Source organism: Thunnus thynnus, chromosome 10 (genome assembly GCF_963924715.1).
Source record: "Thunnus thynnus chromosome 10, fThuThy2.1, whole genome shotgun sequence".
Lineage (NCBI taxonomy): Eukaryota > Metazoa > Chordata > Actinopteri > Scombriformes > Scombridae > Thunnus > Thunnus thynnus.
In genome coordinates, this window is record NC_089526.1 from 24,952,179 (window position 1) to 24,966,137 (window position 13,959).

Genomic DNA, 13,959 nt, shown 5'->3' on the forward strand with positions numbered 1-13,959 from the left:
AGGCAGATCGAGAGCTATAGAGAGAGTCAGAATGTGTGTGGAGACATTGACAGTCCAGATGTATGTAAGACTACCATAAAGCTTATTTTAAAAGGAGCACAATCATCACCAATAAGGAAGCTGCCTGCAGACCTGCCCAGTTCATTTTGTGGTTTGTGTCTTTTTTTTACATTTCAAGTTAGTTGTTCTTTTTTCTTTATTTCTTGCATTTTTCTCAGGAGCATGTTGACTGTGTAAATGGCATTGTAACATTAGTAAGATGAATGATTATTGGACCAAAAACATAATAAAAGCTGTTTCATACAGAGGGAGAAAATACAAGATTGTTGTGCTTCGTGTCTTTTGGTAACATGGCTGTTGGATCCAACGAGTTTGAAATGTAACAATCAGTAAAAGTGAACATTATTCAGGATTCATAGCTCATAACACTAAAGGTTTGAATCAGAAAGTTAAAAGTGTAGAAGCATTCTCAGAAAAATAGTTAATAACATCTTTTTGGAAACATGTCTGATATATTACTCAGACCAAATATTCCCACCCAGCTGACAATGTGATGAAATATAGGCCTTTTTTCTGCACAGTTGGGTATAACCTGAAATAGTAGCAACTTTTTCGCATGAAGTAGCTTTTTATCTGTATCTAAAAAACATGTTAGTGTGAATGCTACTTTGACAGCGCTATGTTTGTCTTATACAGTAGTTGCTCATCAACAACTTACATTCTGTGTAAGTTGAAACAAGAGCACATATGACATAAAGAGTCATAACCTATATGTGTTGTAATCCTATATTGTTGTATGAAAAGTTATTTTGTCCAAACCTGAACAGATTATAAAGAAAACTTATGGAATAAGAGATACACAGAAGAGAGAAAAAATGGAGAAGAGGAAGAAAGGAAACCTGAGGAAGAAGGTGAAGGTTTCTCATATCTGCTTGTTGCTGCTGGCTCTTCTCCAAATCACCACACCCTCCTCAGGTAACTAACCATGATTTCATAATATAAGATTTATATATGTTGTGCTTAAAGTTTCCAGTGCATGCTCACATTACAAACAACACATCTCCAAAATGAAAATATCTGTAATTGGCTATGAATGAATAAAGAAGTCATAGCAGGAAATGATTAAAAAACAAAACTGAACACTGCAGCATACAGGAAGCTCTCACCCCAGCCGGGATCAATGTTTTTTCCTTTGGAAGACTTTCGGTGCAACTTCAGTCAATGGAGAATTTTTGTATTGCACTTCCTCGTTCCTCTTATAAATCTTTCCACCTTCCCACAGAAATGCACCAAGTAAACCCAGTTTTCCAGTTATTAGAATATTCCATTGTTTATGAGGGCAGTGGAGGGACTTTGCTTGAGGTCACATATTAGATGCTAAAGTCTCTGGTGACATTAAGTGTCTGATTGCCAGCACACAACAAGGATGGATGAATATTTTTTTGCATATAATAACAAGAACTCAATAATACTCTGAGTAAACAATGTAAAGGGTTAAAAAGCATTTTTTTAGCACAAACTCCACCACATTTAGTATGTGTGTATATGAGGGATTATGAATCTGACCTATAAAACAGACTTTTGTTGACATTTTTCTTTTATAATAAGCTCAATTTTTAACCATTTGAAAGTGATGTTTTTACACTAATAACTATGCTTTAATTATCTGTAAATTTGTTCAGTGTTGAAACACTAAATCACACTTAATCCCTCTTCCAGCTCAAAATGCCACCACTGCCATCCCTCCTGTCAGTTCCACCACCACTTCAGCAGTAAACCCTGCAGCTCTCAGTTACCGCACACGCCCAGCTGACATCACTGTGGCTGTGGGAGAACCTGCCGTGTTTCGCTGTGGAGTTCCTAAAGCATCTCCAAACCTCACATTCACCTTCTACGGGAGTCATGGCAACTACAGCCTCACCTGCCCTCATGGCCACATGGAGGATATCCCCCAGGTGAGGTGGTGACTGCCTGCTTCTGTATTTACTCTTACTTTACCCTCCTCTCCTGCTCAGTAACTCACACACACAGACACAAAGCTGAGGAGGTAATATGAAAATGTCAGAAATGATTAACATTATTTAACATTTTCTGCCAAGTTAAGCCTGCACATAAGAGTCAAATATTGGACTATCCTGAAACGCATTATACAAGAGCCAACAACAACTACAGCATAGTTGAACCACATTTTGGGAATCTAACTTGGTTTGTGGTTTCGTTCAAGGAGAAGAAGAAACAGTGAGTCCAAGAAGGCCTAGCTGGGATTAAGCTTTTCAAGATAAACAAGGTATCACTGTAGGACCAGTGCAGCAGTAACAAAATATCCCTTAAGGTTTTTATTTACATTAAACCTCATTTGTGATGTTAGTATTGTTGATAATGTAATGTATTTTTCCAGCCATTTTTAATAGCCATTGAATCTATTGGCATTTTGTTACTGGTAGTTTTCATTGTTAGTGGCGAGATCCAGCTTTATCGCACAGGATTCAAATAGCACATAAGGGATCCACAGAAACATTGCATACATGTACTGAATATACAAGATAAAAGACTGCACACATGCATTTCACAAGATGCAGAAATTCAGTATGTTTGCTACCCATTGGTCATTTTGAATAGAAATATTCAAACACACTGGCCCATATGGCCCATGGCCATATCAACCCAAACTGAAGTCTTATGGATTATAACTTGAAGTTAAATTATAATTTAGTTAAGTATAAGTATTAAGTATTTAGATCATTATCATACATTTGCACATTGTGAACCTGTTGTTCAACTGGATGTTAATGCCTTCAGTGGCACTTTGACCACCTTTTATTCCAGCGGCTGCTGCAGCGACGCTCCACCCCTCATTTAATCACATTTAATGTCTTCCTGTGAAACACTGTTCGTTTTTCCATTTTCCATATTTATTTTCTTTTTAATCTCTTATTCTTTTGCCCACATCCTTTCTTCTTCCTCTCTTCATTCCCTTCTCTGTCTCTCTCCTCAGGCTCTCTATGGAAGTTGCGATATGAAGGAAGAACAGTCATTGGCTGTGTGGACCCTCAAGGGAACCTCTTTTTCTGACAATGGCACAAGAGTTGTATGTCAGCAGTTAAACAATCCTGATGCACCTACTGCCATCCTACATGTTTATGGTGAATACTCTTCTATGTCATTCATATTAAATAATACTGGCTAATCTCTTTGTTGGATTTCTAATGAACCTTAAATGCACAAAACCAGGGGAATTGAAGCTTAAGTGTAGACTGCTTATCATTGTCCTCAGCTGAAAAACATAATAATCACTATTATCACACAGAGGAAACACCACATACCACCACTTTCTCTCTGACTCAAGTGTCCAGTTTAATTCATTCATCATCTGAGCATCAATTTAATTATTATTTCTTCAGTATGTTGTTTACAGGAAAAATACATTTTTAAATAATCTGCATTCCTTTAATTGTTTTATCTACATGCTCGTTGGTAGTCTGTCTTAAAGCTTTCAGTCATGCAGACACTTCTGACTTATGCTTCTGACTAATCAAGGAAAATCCTGTAATTAAAAGCAACTCATAATCACAGGTTAATACGCAGCAGTGGTCTCAGAGAGGAAGTTATAGTTTTTGACTTGGATTAGATTTGGTATAAACTCCAATTAGTCATTCTCTACCAAAATTTCTGTGCTAAATGCTCCTTTGTACAAATATATTTCACAGATTTTAGTTGTTTTTTTTTAAATTTTTCTCAGTGTTTTCTTTTTGCTATATTTCTGTAATTTAAATTTGATCAGTGTTCCCCTTTTTCTAACTAACCCTAACCTGCATCATGTTTTCTTCACTTGTAGATAACGGCACCAGTTATGCCATTCTCATTGGCTGCACCATTGGGGCCTTCTTTGGCATCCTGTTGGTGTTTGGTTTATTGTACTCCATGCTGCTGAGATCTGACACCCTCCAGAGATGCTTCAGTAAGTAGTGGCTTAAATTCATATACCTTCACACCCTGAGATGTAGCCAGTGAATTAACTTTCAGGAACCATACTGTAGAATTAAAGAACACTTATTCTGGTGTAAAAAAAATGTAAATCCAAGTGAAGAGACTGACAGTAGATTGAAAATCAAGTAAAATGTGATGTCTTTGTGCCTACAGGGGGAAAAGAAACAGAAGATGATATGACTACAATAGTAACAAAGGACGAAAAGGAAACTTGAAGCCAAGGAAGAGATAATGAAGATGTTGTTTTGTTACATAACCAGAACTGGACTCCATTAGCCGTCAGACCAGCAGAGGATAGAAACAGGAACCCACTATTTCTATTTTTAATCCTTTGATCAATCTAAGTGAGGTGAAAGCTGGATTGAATCCAGGTCTGGAGATGATGTCTGAAATATCTTGAGGCCAGATCCAGTCTGATCCCTTATAGCTTCAGTTCTTTGTTCTGGCCTCAATAATTTGGACCTTGGATACATTATTCACACCCTAACAGTGCATGCTATAGTACTGAGCACTTCAAACAATGTACAAAATATGATTGCTTTTCCCACTTCTGGAAGGTTAGTGCATGTCAATATGCACTGACTTTACATACTAAAGTCATATGTTAATTTCCCGTTCTGTGATGGCTAAAAACAATTCAACATGTGTGTAGGAAGCAGCAGTCAGACTGTATTTAGTTTTGAAGAGCAAGGATTTGGAGATACAATTGTCAGCTGCAGTTCCACAATTTATCCACTTGAGGGCAGCACTCACCCAATTTATAACAAGCTGGTATAGTCACTCTAGAAATGTAAATAACAAACAATAAGTTAAAAAAAAAAAAATCAATCTCTTTTCCATCAGAACATGTTGAAATCGCTATTCCTTTATTTGGGATTTAGTCAATGAAGTAAATTAGATGTGTTTATCTTCCCATTATTGTTTTTATATATTTGCAATGTTAAAAAAATTGTCCTAATGCTTTTGTGGTTAATCAGTCACTGTCTTTGCATAAAGGCTAATTAAAATTGTTCAAAAGTTAACAAAGATAATCTCAGGGATAATTTTGTGTTTTTCTGCTGTTGTTGATGTTTATTGTTTATCTTCATTCTGCCTTTTAATTTCTCTGGGTATTTTATAATTGCATTACTGTAATATGCTCTCATTTCTTGTTTGTTCTCACTTTCTTGCTGTCAGTTGACCCCGTACAATATGTGAGGTACACCAGAAATCAGAGCTTGCTCTAAGTTTGTGGTCTATGATTAAATAAAAGTTAAATTATGTGAAAAGATGACCTTAGTGCTCTTAAAAAGGATTCACTTACACCTCTCATGTGCCTGAATCTTACTTTGGGTGTGCTGTTCGGAAACAGACTGAGGAATCTTAGATGATTGGACGTTACACCAGAGGGAAAGGTGCAATGTATGCCATCATCAGAATATCATGCAGTCATACTGTAACTACTTCCAATCTTTTGCATGTTTTTGTTGAGTTTAGGCCCATGAAAACTCAGCAAGTTAATCCCAATATGACCCTTCACTGTACAGTATACCTGCACTGACAGATATTGTGTCTACATGTAGGCAAATGCAGAATTTTCTACACACCATGCACACAATTTAGATTTGCAGTCCCCTTGACAACAAAAGATTGGTTAAAGAAGAAATTGTTTTAGTATACAGACTTGGAAACATTCTCACTCTACAGTAGCTGCCCTTCCTTTTTACCAGCCCAGCAGCATACGACTGCTGTCTGACAGTTTGTTATCTGGCAGTTGGCATTTCAAATATGAACATAATTATGCTTTAATTAAGCATTTGGTTGTTTATTTCTGTTTCCTCCTCATCTTTATGAGAGTCCTCCACATTATTATCAACATTACACTGCTGCATGATGATTTGCACTGACGCTGTTTCTGCACAGGGTCACAAAATGGTTATTTTCCATTGTGACTTGGTATGAAGACTGGTTGCAATTACTGTAATGTGCACGAGCATGTGAAAAGCACAGAGTGGCTACCAGAGTAAAGAGACACATGTGGAGCTGTGGTGCACTTGTGACCACCTGATCACAACATTGGTATGTCTCTTGTTTCCCTCTGGTGGTGAGCACCTTCCACGTCTGCTTGTGTCAGGGCCAAGACCTCCATAGTTTTTTTGTGTCGCTGTCCTTTATCCTTCTGTATGTATGTTGTATTACTTATGGAATATGACACAAAGTAACAACAGCGAATGGAGTTAAGTTATTAGCAACTGCAAGTACTCCAGCATATATAATTCACATATAAGAGGGAGTAAATTACTTTTTTACCCATTAGTCATTGTTTCAAAATGATCTAACACATACCATTTCCAATCAAAAGCCTTGCTAATTTGTCCATTTTTCAGTGTACCATACACTTCAACCTACTGTTTTAATGTTATTGTTACCATATTGTTATCTCTACTTTACAGAGACTGAGATAGTTTCAATTAATTAAGCACTAAACAACTGGTATTTGACTTCCTTCCATTGTGGTCTTCATTTCACTGACTGTGTGTTGTGACACCTGTCGTGAGCAGCACGGACAGCCAACAAGCGATACACATACACACACACACACACACACACACACACACACACACGCACATGCACACACACACAGTCCAATCAGCAGGAGAGAATTCTCCCTTGTCTATTAGTTGATACAACAGAGGTAGTATGGAGCAATTGTTGACACAGCTGCTCAGCAACACCTCGGTTCACTCTGTGATAGATTTCTGTCATATTCTGGTGTCTGGTTTCTTCAGATTCTGTACAACTGATTAGAAACTCTAATACTGACGGGCATATGTTGGTATGTTGGGCTAGACTTGTTGTGTGAATGACAAGAGATCAGATGAGAATGTGGTGTATTTAGCGGTCAGCCAGGTCCCATCTTCTCTCCTTTGATCCTTAATTTCATAGCTTAGAAATGACCTAGCAAGCAGGCAGGTATTGCAGTAAAAATTCCTGTCTGTTTCACATCCTTCTGTAAGATATTTCCAGATCTTGTTGAAGCTCTCTTATCGGCTGCCTCACTGGATTTCACCCACTATGTAAGCTAAACTGTTCTTAGGCCTTTAGTTCTGCTGTTTATGGACAAACATCTTCCACCATACCACCATAACAGAGGATGTGTTGAAAAATGTGAACGTGTGTGTGTGTGTGTGTGTGTGTGTGTGTGTGTGTGTGTGTGTGTGTGTGTGTGTGTCCACCGATAACCTACATTGTTCAGAGTGTTTTCTCAAGATGACCTTTAACTGACAAAGAATCAGTTTAACTTGTGACACCTATCAATACCTGAGGAAACAGAGGTTAAAGTATTACAATTAAAGTTAAAGAATTACAAGTTTTAACAAATATTGAGTCTGGTAAATGGTAGAACAGATGATAGGTTTCACAACTGCCTTAAAACTAACCTCTATTTTTGTGTTGTTCAGCCTGTTAAGTACAGTTACTCATGATCTTGCAGAACATGCAGGTGACAGGGTTGCTATTGTGTTCATTTAGTTCTGGAGTTCACACTTCACCTGAAAACTATCAAAGAATCCAAAAGAAGCATGTTAAAGGCATCAATTTGTCACCTTGTTGCAAAAATGTGATCTTTGATTTTTTTTATATAAAGCTGGAATTGTTTAATCGTATTTTACAGTAGCTTTTGTGTCACTTTTGATTGTTGAACTTTCACATCTTTCACATCTCTAACAGCTGTTATTTTAATTTGATTAGTGTACAGCTGGTATAAATTTAGCAGTTTCAAGTTTTTTAAAGTACACACCAGGTTTAGAGTGAGCTTTCAGCAGGTGTGGCTCTTGATGTGAAAATTGTCAAAATATAAACCCAGGCTAACTTCATAAACATGATGTACGTGATGTACTGTGCATAATAAAGTTGTCATTAATATGATTGATCAGTAGCAGAGATTAGATGATGTGTTGCTGAAAAAAGGTTTTAATCAGATGGTTTTACATCATAATATCGGTGACATGCCACTGACATGGAACAAACTGACCTTTATTTAAACACACATAAACAACTCCTGTGGCTACAGGGCCCTTCACTGTCCACATTGTGTGTTTTAGACTTAATCTAAAATGGATTCAAAATCAGTTTAAAGTATTTATGCATGTAGGTGTTAATACATTTGAGAAAACCTCCGAACATAGTCATAAAAATCCATTAAGTAATCTCTTAAAATAAGCCCTTGATGTAGAATAATATGGAAAACTTTAAGGGCTGTGACTAAGCCACTGTAAATCTACAGCTATCATATCTTCTCTCGTCTCTTTTTCGTCACCAATTACCACTCTGTCTGCTGTCAAATCATTGTATTATCACTTTCACACCCACCACTGCCACCACCACCACACATACCTTGAACTATGTCTCTTTGTCTCTGCCATTCTCTATCTCCTATGGCCTCACAGTATGTTGAGAGGCTGATACATGCCTCAGCTTTGTCAGAGTTTAACAGGAAAATGTATAAATAGTCACAGATCATCACTGTGACACACACATGCACTCATATTTCTGTACATTTGCATTGCATTGGGTCAACAAATCTACATATGGGATGTATGGAACCTCGCTTTTACATACTGTACAGTCTGCAAACAAAGCTACGTGGTGATTAAATTTAGCTGACGTGAGCGTGAGCACAATTCTAAAACAGCCCCTCTCATGTAAAGTTGTGAGTTTGAATGAATCTTGATAAGTAAGCATCAGTAAAAAGTCACCCTCCTGCCCTTGTGTAGTTAAAGGAAAATGTCTGTCAACCATCAGACCAACACAGTGCAATCTATTCTAGGGAGACAGGAGCGCTGGAGGATACCTGGATACCTGACAGACCCGCAGAGAACAGACGGAGAAAAATGAAATCAGTAGAGAGCAAGAGAAAGAAAAAAGACGAAAAGGAGGAAAATAATCTACCATACAGCACACACTTTCTCACATTTAAAAAAATACACTTTGAAAATGACCAAAAACAACAAAAGAGGGAGTTAATTTTCTTGTAGCTGTGTAGTTTTGGCCACTTCAGGACTTTTAACCTTCAAAATTTCATCTTATCATTTCATAGTTTTTCCTCTTCTGCATATTTTTCATGACTGATATCCCCTGTGGCCTTGCAGAGAGTAACCACAGAGCAACAAAGACAATACATGACTCTGATTTTGCTATTTTGATATGTTGTTTAAACACAGTGTAACGGCTTCATTGACTATCACTATCAGCTATTTTAGTGTTTATTTGCTGTTCAATCACAGCAAAACAGATTAAATATTATAAAAGAAGAACCTGTGTCTGACTGTGAGATTAAGTGTGTAGTAATGTTTAAATGTATGTAAAATGTTTCATCTTTACAGCAGTTCACAGTATTGAAGGGCTTTCACGCTATTGCACACACACACACACACACGCTGATGTTTATGGAATAACACTGCCAGCAGTTCCCGATACTCTACGTGCATAAACGAGTCACCCCTGCATCTATGTCACATTCACACTGGACAGGTGCACACCCAAAGGTTTATACCCCAAACAAAGAGGAGGAGCAGGTGCTACTTGTTCAGGTAAAATAGAAAAGACACACTTTCAACCGGGCAGTGTCTCAGAACATTCACATACACTCTTCTTCTTCTTGAACCCGTCAGCTCAGGTAAGCACAGGTATGATGGAGCAAAGCAGGATGGGAGTCGGGGTCAAGTTCAGCTTTTTTTGTGACATAAATTGGATGTCAGGCTTGTGATTCTTGTTTCTTGTTAATAATGTGGAAGGTTTTAGTGTGAGGCCAGAATGTTTTATCAAGGACGGGTAGGATTCGCTTTTAAAATGCTTTGCTTGATTTGGAGAGACAAATTGAATAGAAAATATGCTTGTGATGATGAATTAAAGTTGAAGACTTGCAGATGATTAAGGAATCTCGCACATCTTGTACATTTTTACTCCATTTGTATCGGTCATGTATAAATTGTAGCATTTGGTTGATGTAAGACAGGCCCAATAATGCTGCATGTTCTAATTTCTAAACAAAAGCATAGTTTTGCTATCTTTTAATTCAAACTTTTGTTGGATGATGATTTAAAACATTTAATAAGTCTAGCACGGCGGTGATCATTTTGTAAATCACTTGTATCTAAAAGGCAGAACATCTATTCTGTCTGTTGCTGTTCTGTCATGTGAGAAGTGGGAGGCGTTTTAAGACATGGGATTTGAAAGACAAAGGCCTGTTTGACCTTGACTAATGTCACACTAACTGATAGCTGCAGTAACCCTCTGACAGAGGCCATGATGGAAGATAAGTGACAAAATAAATACATGATAAGAAGTCTCTTTATTATCTTTGTTTTTATTTAACGTCCATTTCTTGAAAAGCTGGCGCACACTGAATATATCTGCAAGACATTAAATGCAGAACATACAGTAGATATATGCAGAAAAGAATGCATCAAACCAGCATTTAATCTGATTCTCAGACAAATATTGGTAATTTTACTATGTGTCTGCTATGCATGGGTTAAATAATAGGCAGGGCTAATAGTTTGAGGACAGGCACTATATTTTCAAAATGCTGTAAATTTCCCACTCCATGTTGGGAGTGTCCAAGGTCAGTTAGAGGTGACAGGGAGGTTGCTAAAAAGTACTTTTCTCATAGAGATACATTATATTCTAAATGCTTGAAAAAGCATATTTTTGCTAATGACGTTTGCTATTGTACATGTAGAGGGCAATAGAATAAGTCAACTAATATTATAATGATCATATAAAAACAATGAGATTGGTAAATAAAGCTTTAGTACATTTGGTACATAAATTTATTGTAGCAATAACATTTTATGACTATTCCATCTCAGTATCAAAAAAATGCCTATTTTATAATGCATTTATATAGAACTTGTTTTCTTTCCATATGAATGTTACCAGTCATTGAGGAAGAAAGAAAACTGTGGGCTTAGAAAATATCTGTAATTACTGTAAAGCACATGACAGTGTTTAGCCCAAAGTGATGAAGGCAGTTTGAGAGGTTGAAGGAAAGTTGTCTGGTGACCTGCTGAGTTTCACCCCTGGACAAAAAATGATCCGCTGTTTACTCTCCAAACACGCTGAATGCATCCCTGCTGACGAGACACTGACCTCTCACACCACAAGGACATTCCTCCTAAGGAGACGGAGAAGTGTTGTGTGTGTAAATGTGTGTATGAGAAATAAGGGAAAAGTCATGGGGGGAAAAAAGTCTCTCTTACTCGTTCTTTTCTCTCTCACACTCATGTTTTCTTTCTTGATATTTGTCTGTCTTTGTGTCTCTTAGCTGTGTTGAAGATGGGACATCTCAACCTTGTGGCTGTGATGGCAGGTAAATAAAAAGAGATTCATACATCATTTCATCATCAGTGTCTTGTAGAAACAAAGTTTCAAAAAAACAAAGTTCTTTTTTCTTTTTTTTCTTTTTTTTAATCATCTACTTCAAGGACCAGTAAAATATTTTCATAACTTTGGTCTCAAGGTCATTGATCATCCTCTTTTCTCTTAGTTGTTAGTTACAAAATATGACAATATTAACAAAACAGTATACCACCGACCACTAATACAATTTAAACTGTTTAAAATATTTCAAATTTAGGGAACATATATGTGTACATTTTCCCACATTTTTTCCCACTTTTATTTCACCTATTGGCTCCTGATAGAGATACTGTTTCATGTAAGCCTTGTATATGTAAGGTGAATTTCTAATATATAAGATAATAACACATAAAGGTAGACTGAGTTTACATTACTGCCATGCATAACCATCACATGACCACGCACAAATATCCAAGAGCATAAAACAAACTTGTTTTCAAAAGAAAAATGAACCATCTTTTGTATCATCTTAAAAAATGCTGACTATGTAGTGACACATACTGTAGCCTGGCAAGAACTGACTGTGTGTATTTGAGACAACCCCCATTCAACAAAATTAACATTTCAATCATCTTTCTTCCAGTGCTGTTCACCCTTTTCATGGAAACGGAAGCAAGTAAGGCCAAAGAACTCTGCTTTCGCCTAATCGTGTGCTGAGACTGTTGAGTTTCTTGAGAAACTGGTTTGTGTAGAAACTTGGCACATCAACTTCTTTGTGTGTCCGTAACAAAGGCCTGATAAATCCACCATCTTAAACAATAGTTTGCCTTATGTAGCACAGGGTCAGCAAAGGTCTCAGTGTCTCATGTTTGTTTGTCTCATCCCAAAATAGATGCTTTAAACAGACCAAATGTAACCCAGAAACATGGGCTAATGTGTTGAATTTGCCACCTTGTTGTGATTTTTGGAAGATTGTCACTAATTTTTCTTTTCCCCTTTCTTATTTCTCCTTTTGCTCTTGTGTTTGGTCTGCAGATCCCTTTGTTTACAGTAAGTACAGACACTTTTATCTCCTAGTTATTATAATCTACAATACACCATTCTATCATCTCAGTTATTTGTATGGATAATAGTGAGATTAGTGCAGAATATTACATATTCAGTTGGATTGTTCTTGATTTGCAAATTTCACATGCCAGATGACAAAAGCAGCCACTGTAAATGTGATTATTGCAAAACTATCTGTTGTGCAGTTTTTTTTTAGATAAAGCATGAATCAAATGTTTGTTGATACTTCCATTTGCTTTGGAGTTGAAATGTTAGTTTCAAAGTGCACTGGGATCTCTTTAACCTCTGACATTATTATCTAACAGACTATGAAAGGCTACGAATCGGAGGTCTGATCTGCGCCTGCTTGTTGGTGGCTGGAGGACTCAGTGTTTTACTCTGTAAGTGCTACAACCACACATAGAAATATGCCAGTGTGGTAAACCTGTCGGGGAAAAAAACACATGACAACACACCTTGTTGACCACACGATCATAAGTAAACATTTTTGTGTGGATAATGTCTTTATCACAGAGAAAATCACAGAGATACTGTATGTCAGTACAATAATCAGAGAAGTAATGAAGACTTGGTTGTGTAGTGAAGTGTGTAACACATCCTGGTTTTTCTTTACAGATAACAAGTGCTCCAGGAAGGGCAGGTAAGATTTTTTTTTCCTTTTGACCTCCGCACAATCCAGAATATGTGAATAATCTAAATTTGAACATGTGACTCGCTCCCTCTCATTGTCTATCTCTCTTTCTCGGTCTCCCTTCCTGCCACCCTGCCCTCCTCCCCGACCTTCCCCTGTAGAAAAGTGGAAGATGACAACAGTGAAATCTGATAGCGTTCATGACAAACCGGTTTCAGCCAGGAAGAAGAGCAGACAGGCAAGGGGTGGAGAGACTGGGTTGGTAGGGGGGGGGTTTATGATCAGATGATTGTACCTGTACAGACCCGTGCAAAGAAACACCATTCATTTGAAAAAAAAAAAAAACTTAAATGCTGCTGTAATACTAAAGCAGCTCCCTAGATGGACGTGTCATGCCTGAGAGAAAATAAATCAAGCCCCCTTTATGTTTTTCTTGTTAAACCAAGATCTGTGATTTATATTCACAAAGATGTTTATCCCTGTAAACACATATGGAACTGCACGTATTCGGTCTGTCTGACATCTGCTGCTCAGTTTTGTCATCACCATAATAATATTGCATATATTTACTACTGAAAAGGTGCTTCAATTGGAACACGATGTGATGTTTTGTCATTATCGCCTGCTGTTTATTGGATGTTTTACTGCATAATAAAATGTAGAATTAGATTATACCTGTGGACAACCATTTCAATATTGGCACAATTAGAAAAAAAAAAGAAAATGTTAGAAACCATTGGTGTGCACATCAAATTCAAAATAAATTTCACTATTTAAAACCATCTTCTTTTTATTTATTTATTTTTTTTACTCAATTACCCAAAATGACTAGTTTCCTTGACTAAAAAAGCCAGTTAGAGTTTCAGTTACCATCAATATATGTGTTGTATTATTATAGCCTATCATTGTGTTTTCAGGCTAATATTATGATA

General features: G+C 37.0%; 2 protein-coding genes across 2 annotated transcripts; both read left to right on the plus strand.

Moving 5' to 3' along the window:
- Positions 1–5,197, plus strand: LOC137190599 (uncharacterized). The gene is made up of 6 exons (XM_067600139.1): positions 1–151; positions 828–975; positions 1,720–1,955; positions 2,996–3,143; positions 3,836–3,958; positions 4,141–5,197. The coding sequence occupies exons 2-6, from the start codon at positions 876–878 to the stop codon at positions 4,200–4,202; spliced, it is 669 nt and encodes a 222-aa protein (XP_067456240.1). The 5' UTR covers positions 1–151; positions 828–875; the 3' UTR covers positions 4,203–5,197.
- Positions 5,198–9,589: 4,392 nt separating this feature from the next.
- fxyd11 (FXYD domain containing ion transport regulator 11) lies at positions 9,590–13,809 on the plus strand. Its single transcript, XM_067602246.1, has 7 exons — positions 9,590–9,643; positions 11,294–11,338; positions 11,972–12,004; positions 12,364–12,378; positions 12,702–12,776; positions 13,012–13,036; positions 13,189–13,809. Exons 2-7 carry the CDS (start codon positions 11,305–11,307, stop codon positions 13,217–13,219), a joined length of 213 nt encoding a protein of 70 aa, XP_067458347.1. The 5' UTR covers positions 9,590–9,643; positions 11,294–11,304; the 3' UTR covers positions 13,220–13,809.
- The last annotated feature ends 150 nt before the right edge of the window (positions 13,810–13,959 follow it).